We start from the raw sequence: 22,637 nt of genomic DNA, 5'->3' as shown, positions 1-22,637 counted from the left end.
TGGGTAGAGGCAATATTCATCATCTTGCAAAAATACAGAAAAATAGGTTGTCTATAATTGGGAATGAAGGAAAAGCTCTGTGGGCAGGTGACTCATTAAAAATGGTTTTAGATTTCTCACAGAGGGGGAAAACCAGCTGTCGGGAACCTATATACTGTCTGACTTCATCTGAACTATTTAAAAGATGTACGAGAGGTTCAAAGAAAGAGGCAAAGAAAGATTCAAGAAAAAAAGTAAAAGATTAAAAAGTTTCAAAAAGAAAGAAAGAAAATGTACATTAAAAAAATAATTAAAATAAAATCAATAAGATTCCAAGGAAATTGAAAGATTCCACATAAATACATATACATATTGAAGAAGAAAAAATGATCAAGGAAAGATTCAAGAAAAAAGAAAGGTTCACAGAAAGAGAGAAAGAAAAAACTTCAAAAGATTTGATGAATATTTTAGTGGGGGAAAAAAAGGACAAATATGCTGAAGTTATACACTTAAGTCAAAAACAAAAAACATTACCCATTTTGCTATTGAGAAAAACAATCTTTGTGTTTTTGTTGAACTGTGAAATATCTGGGTCATGGTTGCCACAGTGAATTGACTTAAGAGGAATTGTAGCTCCTCATTTACCCACTCAAGGGCTCAAAACGCTACTGGGGCCAACTCTCTTGTAAATTTCCTTTTGTTCCCCTCCCAGTCTTTCACTATTTCAAAGCAGTGTGAGAATTCATGTGTGTCAATAAGTCATAAATCATCACTAGGCAGTGAAACAATCTCTTCCCTTAATGATAAGTGTGCCTGAGCAGGGCATCGAATGACTAGAGGAGTTCTAACAGAGGATAGCAGCAGCACTGTCTTTTTTACAGAACTTGGTCTGAAAAAGCAAATGTTTATACACCCACTGTTTGTAATAATTGTGAGGCGGTCTCCATTTTTCCATATTTTCTGCTACTCCACTGGTCTCAACTCATTCTGATGCAGCTGAGGCAGTATTCTGAGCGAACTCCTCCCTGGAGGCATTATTATTCTTAGAGAATATGTATGTGCGTTGACAACAATAGCCTCACCTTGAAAGTCAACCTCCCACCAAGACACTGTGCACACTCACACTCTCTACTGGGCATTCGCGGTGTCATTCCATATACAATATACACGGTGTGGCTTCTATTTAGTATGCTAATATATGACAACAACTTCCACTGTGATGATTACTGACACTCTCGCGGCCTGATTATTCTAGACCAGCGTTGGGAAAGTCACATTCATTATTCAACACCTACTTCACTGAAATATAAAACATGAATTAGCTAATTTGCTAAAAATCTGCAGGGTATTTACTCAGATTACTTCCAGTGCATTTTTAAGTGAAGTGGGAATGAATAATAAACAGAGAGGGAAAAATCCAAACAGAGAAATTGAGAAAATCTTAGACAGTAAATATGTATATCAGTAGTTTTACCTGGTCCAGAGCAAAATGATGCAATCACAGCCAGTATGCAGATGTAACTGAGGTAGGGCATCCATGATACAATATCCTGGGAGGACACAGGGGGAGAGATCATATTGCAGGGGACATCATTATTATTTTTAAGCTACACGTATTGTGTAATATTTACTTTTTTGAAATGTGGAAGTTCTGCTGATGAGCACTTACTGTTCAAAGTTCTGAAAATATGGAACAATGCCCAAAATGTGTCTTAATATGTGTGGTGATAACAGCTGTGTTTCCACAGAATAGAAATCCTGATGGTCATTTTTTCACTGCATGGAGTAACTGGAGCACACAGCATCTATGTGCACACTCACATACTGTATGTCTAGCAGCAAGAAGAGGAAGTATGGCTTACCTGGAAATTGAGGAAAACTGTGAGTAGGCTGAAGAACACGGCCATGGAAGTGAAACCAAATATGAGGAGGGGCTTCCTACCGATTCGTTCAACCACCAACCCCTAGATAAAGCACAAAAACAGTATAAAACTCTGGGGCTTTCTGTACAATTAAATTATGATGATAGACCTATTTCCATCCCAGCTATAATCATGGCTCCAGGAATGTCAATTCATCAACTAATCAGCCTGCCAATGGGTCCAGACTTAAATCAACCAAATGGATTGCGATAACTTTGTTTGTTTTAAATGTCTTTACTACTTTAGATTGAATTCAAAAGAATGAGTTCTAAAAATGAGCGCTTGGCATCTTTCTTAGGTCAAAATTCAATTTTCACAGCAGACGTTTTGACTTGCATAAGAAGGGGAAACGTACATGTAATCAATACTAACAAAAATGAGTTAATTCCATTTTAGGGGTACAAGTTGCCCCATGTATAATCCATCATATCTACAATAAAGTTGCCCTACACACTATTTTGCAAAGGTACTTTTGCTGCATCCATCCAAGGTAGTTGCGATTAGTTAAAAGAAATTCAGACAAACCACGGTGACTTTTTTGACTACACCAGCATAACATATGGCTGCAGCCAGACAGGTGTGACTATGCGAGACTATTTTGTACATACTGTACATAGTGACATAAAGATTTACTCATACTCAACACTTAACGTGGCTCATCAATAATTCGGAGTCCCGTTTTTGCTCTTCACCCTAGTGTCTTTCCAGGTTATGAATGAAGCATTGAGTATGAGATGAAAGCCTGACCAAAGCACTACCATAGCCTCAGAGATTTAAAGTATTTATGGCACCTCTCTCACCTAACCAGTGGGATTTCATGAAGTTCCAGGATAGGGTCACTAGTATTTGTACAGTATGTATCCCTGTAGCGAGGGGTTTCTGAGCAGAGAAGGTAAGATGTGTGTTTGTGTGTAGTATGTACACAAGGAAACCCTCTCAAAAAGAACATCCCGCTGTTTCAAAGTCTAAATCGACTGTTATCCTCTTCGTTTGAGCAGTTTCCTGTCGGTATACTCCATAATGCACAAGATTTAGATTTGGATTGCCTACAAAAGCACACAAATTCACTTAATAAGTACACATAACCCACTGGTCCCTAGGCACAAGACAATCCTCTCTGAGACAGTACCCACTCTACATCCACACACAGACAGATTCACTGGTATGCCCGCTGCTCATTAAGGTCTCTGAAGTCTCTGAATGTGTGTGTGAGAGAGGCTGAATATTTATGAGCTTGCACGTGTGTGTGTGTGTGTGTGTGTGTGTGTGTGTGTGTGTGTGTGTGTGTGTGTGTGTGTGTGCGTGCGTGCGTGCGCGCGTGCGTGCGTGTGTGTGTGTGTGTGTGTGTGTGTGAGAGAATGAGCCTGTGTGACAAACAGATGTTTGTCTATTGTAGGAGAGTGTAACATGATGAGACCTGTGAGACAGTTATTGTGTGAATATCTGATTGTTTCATTTAGTCCTCTGTGTGCATGAAGCATTTTGACCATTTGATTCCTGCTCTCGTGTATTTAGTAATCACCGTTACAAATTTGGCTGCATGTCACTGTAATTCCTAGATTGGACGAGCACGTGCTGAAAAATATCTGATTACAGCACTCTTTTGCTAATGAAAATTTACCAGTAACACTGCAGGCAAGTAGGTCATATCACTTCCTGACAAAGAAAATCACTTTAATAACTTGTAATTACAAATTATGATCATATGTTTCCAGGGCTGGTCTATTTTGTGAAATATAAATTACGCAATGAGCTACTGACAAATGGATTAAATGACAGCTCGGATATAATAATACACCCAAGACAATATCCCACTTCTTGGCAGACTCGACAGAGGTCAGACTGGTAACTTCAGCCTTCACGGTTGGCAGGATTCAAATGTCGGGTCACTATTCATCACATCAGGAAGCAGATGAGCCATTAAAGACAACTGGCCACAGCTTAAGGCATCACCGGCCCTTCATCTCCACTGCAATCACTACAACACCAGGATATGACTGAGGAAAACACACACTGACACTGATGCTGTGGCTGGTTTTACACCAACAACAATCAACATCTAAATTACTTTGGAGGAAGAGAATATTACAGGTATTAAAATGTTTGTCTTTTATGCCAACAGTCAACAGGATTTAGGCTGCTGTTCTGCTTCCTTTATTCCTGCAGTAAGGAGGAGTATTGAAGATATTAGAGCATGTTTTACTGCTGTCATAATTTGGAGATCATTATATTCATATTGCATGGAAATAATAACAGGTTTGTAGTCAAAACGGTATGTTGATATATCAATCCACCCATGTCTGTCACAGAATCTTCTGACAGAATCTTCTGATGAAAGCAAATTCATATGTTAACTGACTTTTGTATATGACTGTGCTTTAAAGTGCTTCTTTGCCACCAGAAGGTCTTTTTTGTATTCCGTGCTAATTCATTTTTGTTTAGACGTCTAATCGCCAGAGTGTGATGACACAGCCGGATGTGTGTGAAGTAATGTGGAGTGCCACATAATCCTCACATAATTGATTGCAAAAATCACCAAATGAACTCACAGGTACTTATATATTTTGTCAGTCACAACAGTTAATGAAGCAGGCTGCTGTTTGTAATTTATTATAATGATACCATCAACTATTAACTTTATACTGTACGAGTCTTTTGTAGCCATTAATTAACTAAGTATTCTGTTTAGCCTTTTAGCTCCAAGCGATTTTCCTATTTGGCCCAAAGGTATCCGAAGGTGTTCATTCACAGCTGAAAAAATATATATTTTTATACACTTTATTATTTTTATTTTTTTATTTAATACACTTTATTAATCCCCGAGGGGAAATTTCTTCACTACAGCAGGGGGGCTCTCAGGGGGGAGATGCTGCAGCAGGCTGCCACGACCGCGGCGCCAGGTAACCTGACCTGAGGTGCATGTTTTTGGATGATGGGAGGAAGCCGGAGAACCTGGAGAGAACCCACGCAAGCACAGGGAGAACATGCAAACTCCGCACAGAAAGGCCCAGGACCGGATTCGAACCCCGAACCTTTTTTTGCTGTGAGGTGACAGTGCTAACCACTGCACCACCGTGCCACCCTAAAGTAGTAATAAAAAAAATAAAAAATAAGTAAGTAAGTAAAAATAAGTAAAAAAATAGTAATCCAACAAAAGTCTGGAGTGACTCTTCCATCCTATTTATCACAGTTCTAAGGCACACTGACAACAATCCTAACTACACTTTCCAGTGTTCATTTATTTTTCTCTTCTGGAAGAAATGCATGGTTACAACACAAAGCAAAATCAAAAGGACCCTGATGGCTTTGTGAAATTTTAACCCCCATGTGTCCCCCCCCCCCCCCACACACACACACACACACTATCTTGGTGGCAGTGGGAGACTTTCTGACACTTTCTGCCTCAATTTTATTGTTTTACACAACTACATGAACTACATGAGAGGATATATAAAACAATTGCTCCCTCACCTTTCTCCTTCAAGCACCACATGTATAAATATGATGAATATGTTCCTGTACACTGGCAAAGGAAATACAAAAAAAATACAAGAGCTAAAGAAAATCTCTGAGTGGAGTACAACCACCCCCGACCTTCTCCCTACCTAACCCTCTTTGTACTTTGTCATATGACCTTTTTTAACCCACTGCGTCACAGCACATAAAACACAACTATCTTGTTTTTATTTTTCAGATTCCAATGGCAGGGACACAACCGCAGTATTTGACAACCTGGGAAGGTTAAACAGTCAGTTGCTAAATACACCATGAAAGCCCTAAATGTGAGCAAGCACATGCAACACCATCTATAGTAAGTAAGGCCCTGTCTCCACAAAGGTGGTTTTTGCTGGGAAAAAACACCTTTGTGGAGACTCTTCTGAAAATGCCCAGTTTGTAGCGATCATGAGTGCTTCAGAAGCAAAGCTTTTTTTCAGCTGAGATTACTTGTTTGCTGTGATACAGAAGTACGGTTAATTTCTGTGTTGAAAGTACCTAATTTTACCAATAATTTGTGTTATCAACAAATACTGGTTGTGAAAATGTCAGCACAGAGTAGAGTACTTGCTCTGGCCCTTACTCTGGATGAAGGAAACGCTAAGGCTTGTAGAAAAAGAGGATAGACCTGCCAGTCAGTGTGGCTTCATGAGATTTTGTGTGCAAGGAAACTACCTAGCAAGTACCATCGCTTTGGTTCAAGAGATGAAGTTGGATGGTGCTCTGTTCAAGAAGTATTTTCGTATGAGTAGGACAAAGCTTGAAGTGCTGCTCCTGAAAATTGGACCTTCATTTCAAGAGAAGACACAAATTACTGACTGGCCATCAGCTCGGAGGAACGTTTTTCTGTTTGTCTGAGGTATATGAACAAGTGAAAATGATATGACGTTAGGTCTTTATTGCATTTATCCTGCAATATGGAAATTGTATGTATGTATGATATGCCCGAAATAATTTTTTGTGTGTTGGCAGCTTTGGACAGTGGGACGGTAATGTTGGTAGAATAAAGATACAGCAACAGCCAAATGCACCCCGCGGTGCATTCATCTGTCATATTAAGAGGCACATACCACCGGATTTGAGGATTAAATCCCACCTTTGAAATGTTTGACCCTTAAATCACATTTTAAAGCTCGGGGTAGACTTTGATTTAAATATCATAAATATTTGAAGTTCCTGAAACCGCAAATCAAATTGATCTTTCTCATCGGGTGTCAAACTATACCTGATTGCGAACATGAAGATCATACAAATGTCTAATGGCAATAAAATATTAATACAGGTCTGTAAAGCTCTTGAGTTTGCCCTTTCAGATAGATTACGCTTTCCCAAAGAAACTACTATCTTTTAAGTGTTTGCAGCTGCCTGACAGGGGTTGAGATACTGTTACAAAGTAAAGCTCAAGTGTTTATGGTTTGAACATCTTGTCTGTTGCATAACAAGTGGAGCATTAGCATGAACAAAAATAAGCAAAAGTCAGCTGAAGTTAGTCCTATACAGTATATGGTATCTGTCATACTGAAGGATGAGAAATTTAGTTGTACAGCTGACAGATGTGTGAGCTTAACTTTGATTCTGACTACTTAGCGCATGTAAGAAAAACAGCCACATTAGAAGGGTGTTGGCCAGTAAAGGCGGTTGTTGGGTGAGCTCGCTGTGCCTGATGGGGAGATGCTGCAGTGCTGGAGGGAATACTGGTATCTGGAGAGTACATGGTCATGTTTGAAGTCAGTCACCTGGAAGCTAAATCACTCAGTGGGGTCTTCTCATTGCTACAGGTCAAAGATTATCTTTAATGGTTTCACGCTGACAGTAATAATAGAAATAGATAGCAGCCCACACAGGCTATTAACACACCTAATAAATAAATAAATGAGTGCATTTCCTACTGCATAAGTATTCTTGTAAGAAAAGTAACTCTTGATACACAGAAATTCATACTGATGCATGGGTGCATTATTAAACAGCTGAACTATTTTAATACAATTTTTTTTTAAAGTGCCTCAGAGTATAGTTCTTCAACAAAAGGGAAATTTGCTTCAGGTTGTTCATTTTCATATTTCCTCTTCATTTGAGCAGCACAGAGGAATTAAAAAGGGGTAAATACATTTGAGATATAACACATGGCCATCACGTTGTTTTTTCTAATTTACTGGTACTTCACTGATGCTTGAAGAGAGAACAATAATACTTTTTTAAGAGCTTATTTTTCTCATTCTCTGCCGCCACTTATCTGGAATTGTGATATAGGCAGCAGCCTATAATTAGCCCCGGTGTCCCAGTCTCTGGCCACTTTCTGTAGTTTAAGCCATCCCAGGGCCTTCCCAGGTCAGAGAAGGTCATATAATCCCTCCTGTCTGGGTTTTCCCTGTGGTCTTCTCTCAGTCTGATGTTCTCAGAATATCCTCCTTGTAAGGCATCCAGGTGACCTCCTGGTCAGAAGCCTGAACCACCTTAGCTGGATCTTGTCAATGGAAAGAAGCAGCTGTTCTACTATGATTTCCCTCATGATGCTCCTCTCTCTGTCCTTGAATATGAGTCCAGACTCAATGGACGAAACACATATCGTATGCCTGTATCCACGACCTCGTTCTTTCGGTCACTTCCCAGAACTCGTGAGATGATCGAACAGTGATGTAGATCGAATAGTAAATCGAGATCTTTGCATTGCAGCTCAGCTCTCTCTTCACGACAGACCGGTGCAGTGTCAGAATCACCTGTCTATCTCCAATTCCTGTCCACCACCACTCATGAACAAGACCCCAAAGTCCTTCAACAATCGCCCCACTATCGCAGTGAAAGAGTTTTTGTGTCACAATGATTTGGGAGCTTTGTTGGGCCTCATTTGGCATATTTGGCCATGGTAATGGGCCAAAGCAGCCTGGTGTTGCTAGACCCAAATTCCCTGCATGAATATAGGGTTTTGGCCAATAGAGAATAATATAGAATAATTTACAGTTGTTGCATCCTACTGGGCGGAGACCACTGACTGCTTTTGAAACTATTCAAGCAGCTTTTAACCCTTTGGCATTGGTTGCACTGAAGCTCTACCACTGCTGCAACTACATCAAGAAAAAAACCAATAACGCTTAATCTCAACTTCATCTCTGGTTATTGGTCTCTGATTTGTCCACCCTTCAAACATGAATGCAAACAGCGTTTCCAGATTACAATCACAGCAAAGAAAAATGAAGCTGTGAGCAATAGCGGGCTAGGGTCGTACAGTAGAAATTCCTTGTAATTATCCTTGTATTGATAAATGCTCTAATTGGTGCATTTCCCTGTTAAAACAACAAATCACCAACTGAATACAGTAAAATATTTTTTAATTCTTTAAAACGAAAACTCATATTTAATCAACTAGCAGATTAATTTAAACCTGCTGTGATCCATATCTTTATAATAACAGTGGGTAAGATGTGTAATGTAAATAGGTCCTCCGTGATGAGAAACCCACTGATTATTATCCTCTACAGAGATTTACTTTGTCTTTCAGTATTATTTTGCTTTTAGTACCTGCAAATTTACTGTTCTGGTTCAGAAGCAAGCTGCTGTTGTTTTCAGTGACAAGGCCACGATGAACCCTCTGTACACAACCTGCGTAGCACTAAACAGCAGACAGTCAAGGTCAGCGACTGGCTGGTGAGAAGACATAATTTAAGCAAATGTAATCAAATACCATTAAAAGACATCGCCAACTTTACCCTAACACTGCCGTCTAAATGAGCAGCACACTTGTTACTTATTCAATAGAAACTGGATCAATAGCAAACCGTCATCAATAGGTCATTGTTCCTCGAGCAACAGTTAAAAAGGATTTGAAGTGAACACAGGAAAAATACTGACTCCTCTTCTCTGTCAAAGCTGCAACTAACAATAGTCTCAAACCACTCAGCCTCTAATAAGTAGAAGTCATTTCAAGAAGTTTGTTGCTTGGGAGCAGAAGAAACGATGAAGATGAATACAGTAAATTAACTAAAAACACTTCAACTTTACCCAATATGCCTCATCACAAATTTCCTCTGGCAAGCGAAATGTAATCTCAGATTTTCTGACACATTTACAGTTAAACAGAGGATTATACTGTGGAGGGTAAAAAAAAAACGTGCAGGTTGCAGCAGGACTTATATCTTGGGTACATACTGCTGCTTAAAGTCAGGATATACTGTTGCCTGAAATGTGACTCGTTTGGATCGTCTGCAAGGTGATCTCATTAGTGGCTTTTATATGATTATGTGTTTCACCACTGGTCTTTTTTTAATCCCCAGTTACACGTTTGTGCATGCTGTGTACATTTATTATTGCATGAAAATCATCATATAATTTCAAATGCCACCGTAACTCCTCGATGAGTTGCCAGCAGAGACACCCCAACCAACAAATTACTACATTAAGCTGTTTGGTTTAAAGCGCTTTCTGCTTCATCATTAAGCAACAGATCTGCCAGAGCAGGAATGTACTGCTGACAGCCAAGCTTTTATCATGACAACTGAGTTGACAATGTCTGAGCAACTTGCAGTTGCAAGGTTCCTCGAGCCCAAGCAGCTTTGGCCAAGAGCATTAGAATCACGCGGGTAATAAGTATATTGAAATAAAAGAGTCAGCGTGTGAGAGGATCATTTGGGTCTCATTAGCAAAAACCCTCTAAAATGGCCAGATTACCTTGACACCTTTCTGTGGAAAATATTTACTGTAGGAGATGAGGGAAAATATTGTACACATCACCCACCACACTATGGCTTTTCACATTCATATTTCAATGGCAGTGACTGCCTATTTAAAGTACTAGATCCTCTGCATAATAATTTACGGTGGAGAAATATTTTAAATTAAAACTTTGAAGGATTTTTTTTTTTAAAACTATCAGCACTATAAATATCTATATGGCAAATAGACAGATGTACATTTTACTGTGAAGTCTCTTCTTTTTGACCATTGTCAATTAGAATACCGACATCAACCTACTTTTAAAATTCCCCTGTACAACCAACCAATGACTGTCAAAAGCACCAATACAGTTCAACCAAACTGAATTGTGGTTGTTCATTATTTATCCACCAAAGCAGATATGTTTTGCTGACTTAATGTAATGACTCAAGTATAGCCACGCTTACCGAGATGATGGCGGCCAGAGTCTCTATAGCCCCGGTGCTCAGTGTGATGTAGGGGAGTAAATTCTCTGCAAAGCCTGCTTCTCGAAGGATCCCATTGGTGTAGTACCAGATCTACAAGAAATAATTACATCAAATACAACTGGTCTTTCATATGTTTTACATGAACGACATCCAATTTTACATACAGTACCATTCACTGTGGATATCTAAGGCAGAACTAAAGGAAGTGAATTTAAGATTAAAGAGAAGTATTTGCTGTAGATTAAACAAATCATGAGATTTGACAAGGTGAAACAATAAAAAGTTGAAAACAGTTGCAGGAATATTTATTATCTGTCCTCGTAGTTTCAACACTAAAGAATTTCATCACAGCAAAACAAGCTGCTGAAAAAAACAGCACATCATTGTCAGACTGTGGTGTTTATAGGAGTCATTCCCCTCCTCCAAAATAAAGACCTCCAGAGTAATGTCAATTAGATTACCATCTTCTTGAAATGAAAATGTATGTAAATGAAGTCATTTTCATATCTATTATAATTCAGATGAGCTTTGTGATTTCCAGGTTTACGGCAGATTACTAAAAGGTTGATGGACCATCAACCTATCAAATACAAAGAGCTGTTAATGACAACCTGAGCTCAACCATCATTAATATATATTCGTTATTTTTTTATTTACATCCTAACAAACACTTAATTTTTATTCGTATTGCTTGCAAACACTTTATAGACAAATATAAATTTGAATCTCCATTCGGGATCTTACCTTTCTGAGGCACTTAAACACAAATCAGTGCCTTTTAAAGGTCACTATTAACTGTTTTAATTTGAAGCTTTTGCTACTTGTTTCCATTGCTGTTCTTTTGTCATTACGCTGTTATTTTCTTTATTTTCAACAGTGGATGGCGAGCTATTCTTGCTATCTATCAGCCCATGACAGACAAGTCACATCATTGGAAAACAGTTATTATCACCCAAGTGCATTGCAGCAAATCAGGTAAAAGATTATTAAAACTGTCAACTGGCCAACAACAAGACAATGTGTACACAAGACACAGTGAGTCACAGTGTCTTCTGCACACACACACAAGTCCTCGTGAGTCACTCAATTAGGAGTAAGAAACCAGCTGCACAAAAGCTCTCATTTTGTTGTTGAACCTTTCCTTTAACCTTTTATTTAAACAATGCCATATCTACTATTGCAAATTGTGATTTTAAAACACTACCTTTTCAAAACAAAATAGATTAATTTCAAGGGAGATCGCACATATGGGGTCACACCTGCGAATGTTCACATCCCAGTGGAGAATTGTTGCAATACGCTGTCACACCTGATCCACTGCAAAACAGGCCTGTGACGGTATGTTTTTTTTCTTCCTTATAGGTGTCTGATTGGACAGCACACCCGAGCGGTTCCACAGGAGACCAACAATCCTGTTTTTTTTTTTTTTTTTTTAGTCAAACCCACGTGCCTGCTGATTTTTAAAGATCTTGAAATGCTCGCATTGAAATATGTTAAACTTACCAAAAAAAAATCTATGAAATGTTAATGTCTTATTTGGACATAATTTAATGCACCAGAGGTAGGAGTTACTGTTTGGTAACACATTCACCATAACAACTGTATCAGGTAACAATATGCAGATGGTTGGTTTTCAATTTGTTTTGCTGCCCCCAAGTGGCTAAAACAAATCAAATAATGCTTTAAGCATGTACTTTTTGCCTGAGGTAGTACTTCCTAAAATTAGGGAACCTGGAAAACATCACAATCAGCTGGGACTGTGCTGTAGAAGAAGTGCTTTGGCACTTAATTTTGCAAAATAAATAAATAAACAAAGGTCCAAAACAGGTCAAGAGGCAACTCGTGGTCCGAGAGAACCTCTATAAAGGGTCTCTGGCTGGCATACACAATGTTTGCACTTGAAATGGTTTTGAAAGAAGGAACGTTTATAAAGAAATGTTCACACAAATCTTGCATTATTGATTATTTCAATCAGATTAAATGATTTTAACTATCTAGATAGTCAAATTTTTTTTAAATAAAAAATGTGTGTTTTAAATGCAACTAAAAAACACCGTTATTTAGTATGTAGACGACAATTACACTGAAAATCTGAAGAAAATAAGATCTGCATCTTACTGCATTGAGGCCACAAAGCTGATAGCAGGCCATGGTGATGATGATAGTGATGAGCTGCCAGCGAACAGCTGGGCTCCTCAGCAGCTGTAACACAGAGACGGTGTGTAGGTTGTCCTGAACTCGAGCCTCCGCGTGGACCTCTTCCAGCTCCTGGGACACATCTGTCTTCCCCAAAAACTTCTGGAAGGCTGACACACAAACAAGCACAGCTTTAAAAATACAGATAGTGAGAAAACCTTAATAAACACCCAACATACTGAGATAAAGATGCTGAGGATTAGGCCCAAAGCAAATAAGAATATATCCGCAAAAATGGAGCAGTTTGTTCAAATTCAAATATTGAATCAGACTATAAACATCCAAACACGTTTCTCAGCAGCTTTATCACATGTATTTACAAGTGGTAAACTGGGTCCCATACCTTTACAGTCTGTATTTTAACCTTAAAATATACCCAATTCTTTGGTTCTTTTACCTCCACAAAGTGAGCATCATGGGTAACATTATAAATTATAATGATATAGTCTAACAGCCATGGTAATATGTTATTGGTGTGGATACCACAGTACGGACTGGAGTCTCAGGTGTAAATAATTCAAACTGGTGGCTAGCCTACAACATGGTTGTTGTGGTGTCCATATTTGGAGAAATATTTGAAAAACTGACTTTCTGGCAGTAATTCATATTTCAGTAAGGTTATTTGAACTTGTGCTACTTCTTTTCACACTTTGATCCTTTCTCCTGTAAAGGTAAATCCCAGAGGCTATAGGCAGCTCACATGGGTACAGGTTAAATACACAACCCAGAACAGCAAATCTCTGCAAACAGGCAGGGACTAAAACAGGTCATTAGGATGTGGCAGTTCAATGGCAAGACAAGATACAGTAAAGCCTGGTCTACGGTCTCCGGGGTTGCATGGGGACAGTGTGAGTGTGTCTGTGTGTGTTCAGTTTGTGGGTGCACACACAACCACTCAAGCTTTAGCACGCTGCACAGGATTTTGATACTCTATATTGGGATTCTTATAGGTACAGTTCTTCCACGTAAAACGTAACAGAGCGAGAAAACATTCTGTACCCACAAGTAGATTTTTCACATATACAGTATATGATCACAAACACGGCCTAATTTTAGTGCAGGGTAAATACAATCTGCACACACAAGCCGATCTAACCAAACTAAAACATGACTTAATATAACCCTTAAAAAGTAGATTTGAATGCAGAGAATCATGATATGATAAGATTTCAGGGGCTTTGGTAAAATATTTACACTCCACTAATGGCCATCTGTATGCAGTTTTGAGGTTGCGTCATCATTTCTAAATGTAAAATGCCATTAGTTGTGTGAAACAGGTACCTCTCACAACTGTTGTGATGCAGACAGAAATTTTACTGTAAATCATCTCTTAAAATGTCATCCAACAGGAAATATTTTCAACTCTAAAGTGTTATGTATTAATGATGACCAAGTCACGCCACCAATGAAGCAGGTACAGGTGCAAAATGTTTTGCTAAACTTTTTTTTAATTATTATTTAAATTACAGACACCTAAGAATAATGAAAATGTCTAAAGAAACCATTATTGAAAAAAATAAACCAACAAAAAAAGAGTTGTTTGAATGCCATTTCCGCTTTGGTGATCTTCTCTTTCTTGAGTGACTGCCCCTGTGAAACTTTACCCCAACATAATTATTATCTAGATTGCTGCATGTAAATGAGTATTTAATTGTCTTACCCTGCTGATAGAAAATATGGAAACCTGGTTTAATCAGGAATCATGCTGGGGCTGTCCATGTCAGTCACATGACATGATATGATATTGATGTTTGTAAGAGTATGGCAGGATGTCCAACAGTGTCATTGTCACTGTGAAGACGTCCTATGTTATTTTCCCTGACGGAGGATGATGGCGGTGTCACCAGACACACAGAGCCACAAGGTTGAGGGATGTGGCACAACAAAAAACCCTCGATGAACCACACAGCCTGACTGATTCTCTAATGTTACACTGGAAATAAAACCTTCATCAAGAGATGTGTGAAAAGTCAAAATATTCAAAGATGATCTGAAGTAAAAGTGTTTTACGGTGGAGGCATGAATGAATTTAAAGGATAAAGATGATGTTATTTAAAAAAAATTTATTATTGTCAACATGACCCATTACAGTCCTGAAGCCAACCTGAGTTCAGTTTTCAATTATGGTTTCCCAACATTGTCTGTGGTTCATAGTTCCTAACCCTGTTCTTATGTATATTCTAAATTTGTAAAAAAAAAAAAATGCTTTCTTCTACAACACTGAATATTCAGCTGCGTATTGCAATTTTTAGCAAAATCATGCAAACAAAGGGAAGTCATTCATTTCGTGGGCACTATTTTTAGCTGCGGATTCACATTCTGATATGACCAAAATCATACAGAAACTGAAAGCCAGCGACGTAATAACCCTGCTGGAATCGTCCCACCCACTAATACAAGTCAGATACCTGTAACCTTGGCAGCCTGACTTCAATCTCCCTAAAAATAACAATACAGAGAAAAGCAAAAAATAAATAAACACGCACATACTACAATGCATTACGAATTAGATTGGTGCATTGTGAAGGTGACAGCTCATGTCATATTTCCCAATTTATGCTTCTAGTCTTGGCAGGTTAGAAAGTAAATGTATGCTGTGTAACAATGGGTGAGCTTCGAGCTGAAAAAGGAGATACACTCAGACTGAACACTGTGGAGTCAAGGCAATCATAAATTAAGAGCAGTTTTGCAATCGCGCTGACAGCCTTTAGTGTACAGACTTATCTCATCTTCAACCTCTTTGACCTTTAAATGGCAGGCAGGCCGGCTGCAAATACATGACATGACAAGAGACAAGATAGGGTGCAAGAGAACATGCTGTTCCCTTCTGGAACAGGGTGATGATAACAGGACACTACAGGGCCAGCCCTCAAGATTTGTGTGCATTGGCAACAACTCCCCCCACTGCAGCGCTGTAACACAAGCCAACAACACGACCCGCGGCACTGTGTCAAGACTCATGCCAGCAAAATGTTGGCTGGCAGTAACAGGGAAGATGTGAAGGGAGTTCGGACAGGGAGTCCTTCAACCAACCATTCTTCTCTTCCTTCAGGAGTTAATCATGCAGCCAGTCATTGTCACCACTTGTCTATTTCTGGGATAAATAACAGACATGAGCATATTCCAGCACAGTTTAGCAGATAAATAGATTCAGAGATCAGCATGACTTTTACATTGCAAACAGAATATATTTGTTATAGTTGTTGATATACTGTTACTTTCCTCGAATTGCTCACTTCTGTTTTTGCCTTTTTGTAAGTAAAGAAGAGAGATTAAAGAAACATATTTCCTTGATTCCAATTTGCTCAAACAACTCAAGGTTGGAATTATTAACGCAACCGCAATAAACACAAAAGCAATAAACACAGACAGATAGCAAAATGAGAAAGTGAGCTAAAAATACAAGTGCTCCATCCAGACAAGAATAAAAAATTGTCCTTGAAAGGTTGAATATTAACTGTACACGGCAAAATTAGATTGTGTTTTTAACAAGACACAATTACAGAGATTTGTCATTTAAAGAACAGTGATCACCAAAAGTGAAACCTTCTTCCTAATATGTAAGACGTATCTGCATGTCTGAACTTTCCAACAGCACACAAACTAAATGCAATAAAAAATACATTTTGTTGAGCTTCACTGTCACTTTAAACCTCAGTGCAATTCAAATTGTTCCATATGTGCTCCTTGGAACAAATCCTGTGGTGGCATCATGTATTATCTTTAATATATGAGGGTTCTATTAGATACTGCTGAGAGGTTATTATGTTAAAACTAACACAAGGGACAAGGGAACAGATGCCACAATAATATAGTCGAGCCAAATATTGTACACTGGTGGCAATTTCATCAACTATAATCAACTGTCATGTAATGAGACACTGAATGTTTTCTTTCTTTGATAATGCACTGTTGTTATTTGCAAACAAGCCAATAATTCATGTATACTCGTGTGTTTCACATGGTATTATTTTTGTGACTGCCTGAAAGTTACTGTACAGACAAAAGTAGTAAAACAAACCAGATAAATAGATTATTTTCAAAAAATATGCTCATCATAAATACAGTTTTATCTAAAGTCCTTCAGCAATTGCGCAACAATGACTTCAGAAGAAACAAACAAAATGTTCAATGTTACAAAGAACCAAAGCATCCAAACCTCCAGAGAGCACCCATCTTTAATGGACATAGACATCAAAGAGCGCAAACCATCCCAGAGACAACATGATCAAAGTCGTGTCTGACGTCTCATCCTTCTACATGCTTCGTTAACACATGCAGTTTGAGCTCTACCCACATGCTGCTTCTTTTCACAGAGTCACAACATCGGAGCATCTCACAAGATCGCATTAAAATGTTGGTTAGACAAAAGGATTCATGCAGAGTACTGTATATACTATTAGCGTATATAAATTGTATTTATGTTAGGAGAGAGTTTCAAGGCTTCCTGTCTTTTAAAAACTTCTACTATTGTGCATGCTGGTTCACTGTCATGGCTCCCTGCCCTCCATTTTAAACACATTTTACAGTAAATTAATGAGGTGGCTGTATTCTAGAGAGAGAATATGATTCAGTGTTTGAGGCTATATGTAAGGATTGCATTTTGTATTTAAAAGGTGTACAGCAAGCCAGTTTTTGATTTTCACAGTTTATCTTCATACATTGACCAGTATTAATGGTATACAGTGCATCCGGAAAGTATTCACAGCGCTTCACTTTTTCCACATTTTGTTATATTACAGCCTTATTCCGAAATGGATTAAATTCATTTTTTCAGAAAAAATTCTGCAGCATTGAAGGTCCCAATGAGCACAGTGGCCTCCATCATCCGTAAATGGAAGAAGTTTGGAACCACCAGGACTCTTCCTAGAGTTGGCCGCCCGGCCAAACTGAGCGATCAGGGGAGAAGGGCCTTAGTCAGGGAGGTGACCAAGAACCCGATGGTCACTTTGACAGAGCTCCAACATTGCTCTGTGAAGAGAGGAGAACCTTCCAGAAGGACAACCATCTCTGCAGCACTCCACCAAGCAGGCCTGTATGGTAGAGTGGCCAGACGGAAGCCACTCCTCAGTAAAAGGCACATGACAGCCCACCTGGAGTTTACCAAAAGGCACCTGAAGGACTATCAGACCATGAGAAACTAAATTCTCTGGTCTGATGAAACAAAGATTGAACTCTTTGGCCTGAATGCCAAGCGTCATGTTTGGAGGAAACCAAACCTAACCCTAACCAAACCAAACCACCTGGCCAACACCATCTCTACGGTGAAGCATGGTGATGGCAGCATCATGCTGTGGGGATGTTTTTCAGCGGCAGGAACTGGGAGACTAGTCAGGATGGAGGGAAAGATGAATGCAGCAATGTACAGAGACATCCTTGATGAAAACCTTCTCCAGAGCGCTCTGGACCTCAGACTGGGGCGAAGGTTCATCTTCCAACAGGACAACAACCCGAAGCACACAGCCAAGATAACAAAGGAATGGTTTCGGGACAACTCTGTGAATGTCCTTGAGAGGCCCAGGCAGAGCCCAGACTTGAACCCGATTGAACATCTCTGGAGAGATCTGAAAATGGCTGTGCACCGACGCTCCCCATCCAACCTGATGGAGCTTGAGAGGTCCTGCAAAGAAGAATGGGAGAAACTGCCCAAGAATAGGTGTGCCAAGCTTATAGCATCATACTCAAAAAGACTTGAGGCTGTAATTTCTGCCAAAGGTGCTTCAACAAAGTATTGAGCAAAGGCTGTGAATACTTATGTACGTGTTATATTTTCGTTCTTTATTTTTAATAGATTTGCAAAAATTTTAAACAAACTATTTTGACTTTGTCATTATGGGATATTGCGTGTAGAATTTTGAGGAAAAAAATGAATTTAATCCATTTGGAATAAGGCTGTAACATAACAAAATGTGTAAAAAGTGAAGCGCTGTGAATACTTTCCGGATGCACTGTAAGTGTTTGTAGCAAGTCAGATTTCCTTTATTGCTCACAGACATGTACAAATTGTGTAGCTCTTCTTTCACAGTTTTACACATTGAAACTTTGGTGTGAGAAGTCATGACTAAAATTGTAAAATCCTGTAAAAACCTAAAATCCCAGCAATGGGAAAGTCATCGTGAGTCTCTGGTCTGTGAAGAACTCTCTCAATCCCCTGCTGATGCGCTATGGTAATCTGTGCAGTGGTAATGTGACAGCATGTACCCCTGCAGAATCACTTTTCCAAGTGTCAGAAGTATGTGGATTTGTGGTGATTGTTGTAATTACCAGAGAGCTGTTTTTCAAACTAGCACAAATGTATTCTGAGACATCAGAGCCCAGAGTGTGGCATCCAGCGTGAAATCTGAGGACTAGCATGTGTTTCTGTTGTGTATGCAGTACCTCTTTCTGCTGCAGCCTCATCCCTCCTCTCCATCAGCAGGAAGCGAGGACTCTCGGGAAGAAAGGGCAGCACACACAGCTGCAGTAGTGCTGGTAATGCCAGGAAGGAAAACAGGTATTTCCACCTGGACTCCTGCAGTTGAAACATAAACAAAATAACTACATCAAAGCTTCAGATACGGAAGCATGACACAGCATATAAACATTGGGCAAAACAGATGGATTATATAACGCTCCATTGAATGAGTGGATGCACAAAATCCTTTCTTTAGGAATTTGTGGAAAAAAATGTGTTTATCATTTAAAATATTTCATTGCATATCCTCCCTGAAGAATGTGAAGGCTTAGTGTACAACTTATGGTCTCATGCTTAATGCCAAAGTCAATGTTACAAGGAATCAATGCATACTGAGAATGTGTGAATCTCAACTAAAATTAATTCTGCAAAGTTTCTAAACCCAAAAAAAATCCAACTACATAATCAGAGAAGTAGAACATAGAAAAATCCTTGTGATTCAAACATCTTCAAACGTCAAGAGGCAAGGAACTGTGCCTTTTATACTGTATCAGAATGACTGTATATTTTGGAGTGCATTCATTGGGATGCTATCAGTCATCTGCTGTGTCAGTTGCAAAACAGTGATTTCTTCCCAAAATGCCTCACAGAGTACAAATGTATCAAATGTAGATTTATAAAAGCAGATATTGAACATCGTATTTTCAATAGCTCACTTTTCAAAACATACGTAACAATAACAAAGAGCCCCTGAAAATACAGGTTCCCATCTTTTTACTCCAAAAATGTTTCCATTTCCTCAGATAGATTTGATTTCATTCAAAAGTGAATGCATCACAAGAATCCACCAAACCCAGTTGTCATCACTCCCATGGACTTCAGATTTAAAATAAGAACAGTGTGAGGAGTCTGTGTTAATGAAGGATCACTGACTTGTCATCACACACACCACTAACAGTGCATCACACTGACTTGTATGCACATGCATACAAAACATTGTCTGTCTGTGTAAGATGATGGAATGTATAGTCTTGTATAGTCTTGCTGTAAGGACTTTAATGTGTTAAGTGCCATGAAATAACCTATGTTGTGATTTGGGGCTATATAAAGTTGAATTGAATTGAATTGAATTGAATTGAATTGAATTGAATTGAATTGAATTGAATTGAATTGAATTGAATTGAATTGAATTGAATTGAATTGAATTGAATTGAATTGAATTGAATTGAATTGAATTGAATTGAATAATGCATAGGGAGGGGAGGGAAAGGGTGAGTGTTTATGGGGTGGTTATGCAGAGACTTGGACGGAGATGACCTTTGGACAGAAAATGTCAGCTCTCAACTTATAGGAAGTGTGTTGGGGATTCAGTTCCCTAACCTTTATAGGTGAGGAAAAGCGACTGCAAAACTCTTTAACTAATGAAATTATCTTTTCTTAATGACTCCAGTGTATTCAGTGTAAAGCTCTGAATTATTTCATACAGTAAGTTACAGTCCTTATCCACCATAATGTCAGCAGACTGGAGGAAAGTATCAATGTGCTATACTGTATCCAACAATATGGGAAAACCAATAGTTCAACAGTGTAACTTGTTCAAATTAACCATTTAGGTGGGATCATTTTTGGCTCTTTTAAAGTTGTTGTTTTTTCTCCAGCTGCAGGAACAATTTATCACTTTAAAGCAAATCGAGAGTAACTAGATTTGTCTTTTGTGGGTTTGTCTCTACAAGTGAAACCGTTTACATCACACGTAGTTTAATCCAAAGTGAAAACAAAAATATGGAATAGGGCATCTTTAAATGATAATTGAAATACCTGATGAATTTGTTTTACTGGCTTTAACATATCAAAGGAGCAGGCTGCTTTCATGAGGAGAGAGACCATTTAGGGAAGACATTGTATTCCAAGTAGAAATGTTTATTTCAGCTGGTGCACGAAGTAAAAAATGTGTTTCAGTGTGTTTGATTGGATCCTGGAGAGGAGTTAGACCATTACCGGTGGGAAAAAAAAATCCTCTTTTATCAGGAAGCAAAGAGGCACAAATCTTAAATTTGTGCCAGGGGTGAAGGCATATTTCTTCATTTTAGTAAAGGCTTTATGTTTACATTTAACGCAGTGAGAAGAATCCAAAGTTTTACAGAATCTACTCCCACAAACTGGAGACAGGGATTACTGCTGTTTTTATGTTAAGGTATTTCTTTGTCTCCATAACTCATCCCTCATGAGTTGAATATTTCCCCTATGTTGTACTCACTCATTAAAGATGTGTGAATGTCATAGATTTCTATATACTTACAAGAAACTTAATTAGTCATAGAAGGAAATTTTACATTTACATTTAACAATCACTGAAAGTGAGGAGGGAAAGGAAGAAGAGGAAGCAGACTGAATGAGTGAATCATTACTTTATGTTGTGCAGCGCTCAGTTATGCTCCTCATTATTGGCATTCGGTGACATTTCTTAAAATATGAAAAGATGTGTGCCTTTTCTTCTCTGCTTACATTGGTAACGGTCCAACTCCTCTCAAGGATCCTGTACACCAAATCGTGGGTGGGCTGTTTATATGTAAGCATGCTGCACAAACCAAAGGTCTGCCGAGTGGTGGATGAGCTTATCCCAGCTGGAGATGAGAGTGGCTGACTGGATTAAATGTTTCACAGCCTGCGCTGAACGATTTCTGTAGTTATTATTAATTATAAGCATCTCATTGGATGTAATGGAAACTGCTAATGCCGACTGCACTCACAAACTAAAAAATTCTATTCAACAGGTATGTCAAGTATATAAAAGAAGAACCATCTTAACTAAATGCTGCAGTGACCCCACTTGCCTCCATACTCCTTACATCTCTGTAATGTAATGTAATCGCTGTCTGTTTTGTCATTTCTTTCAGCAACCAGTATTTTCATGATTCTTTCTGCAATCGTCCCTGAATCCACATATCATTGATTTTTACTATTGTTTCATACCTAATGGGCTCATTTTCATGAATAATTTCATTTGAGAAATTGCTTTCTGGTTTCCAACCGCCTCTCTGCTGTAAACCATGAGCCACTTCATGACGGTTTCTGTTAAGCATCAAAACACCAGCAAGTGGGGGGCCTGTCACTATCCCACACTCATATCAAATATTCACACACACACACACACACACACACACACACACACACACACACACACACACACACACACACACACACACACACACACACACACACACACACACACACACACACACACACACATGTAGTCACCAGTATAAACTAAACACACCCCTTTTGGTGTCTACCAGCTGTCAATTTTAAGTAGGACAAGTTTCAACCCCGCTCTCCCCCTTCTTGGGCCCTTATCCCATCACCTGACTGATAAAACATATCATAGCTCAGAAAGCCCGGCTTTTACCTGGAGCAACAGTTGCTTCCAGCAAACAAACAAAGCAGAGAGGTTGTTTATAGCTGTATTCCAAGAGCCATGTAACTTTTCCTTTCAATTATTTTCAGGGAGAACACAGA

At 38.9% G+C, this 22,637-nt stretch overlaps 1 protein-coding gene across 3 annotated transcripts in view; it reads right to left on the bottom strand.

Moving 5' to 3' along the window:
• Positions 1 to 22,637, bottom strand: part of slc2a9l2 (solute carrier family 2 member 9, like 2) — a 91,581-nt gene that overhangs the window by 39,848 nt on the left and 29,096 nt on the right. For all 3 annotated transcript variants that reach the window (XM_069712515.1, XM_069712523.1, XM_069712505.1), the window contains exons 7-11: positions 19,106 to 19,238; positions 12,650 to 12,837; positions 10,511 to 10,621; positions 1,842 to 1,943; positions 1,454 to 1,529 (exon numbers count right to left, since the gene is read on the bottom strand). In XM_069712515.1, the coding sequence (XP_069568616.1) occupies positions 1,454 to 1,529; positions 1,842 to 1,943; positions 10,511 to 10,621; positions 12,650 to 12,837; positions 19,106 to 19,238 (610 nt within the window). The remainder of the gene's footprint in view (positions 1 to 1,453; positions 1,530 to 1,841; positions 1,944 to 10,510; positions 10,622 to 12,649; positions 12,838 to 19,105; positions 19,239 to 22,637) is intronic.

Source organism: Brachyistius frenatus, unplaced genomic scaffold, assembly GCF_029030835.1.
Source record: "Brachyistius frenatus isolate BFR_SWC_R1_liver_20210118 unplaced genomic scaffold, ASM2903083v1 Contig_4, whole genome shotgun sequence".
Classification (NCBI taxonomy): domain Eukaryota; kingdom Metazoa; phylum Chordata; class Actinopteri; family Embiotocidae; genus Brachyistius; species Brachyistius frenatus.
Note: the sequence above shows the minus strand (reverse complement) of the source record. Positions and strands in the feature narration are given on the sequence as shown.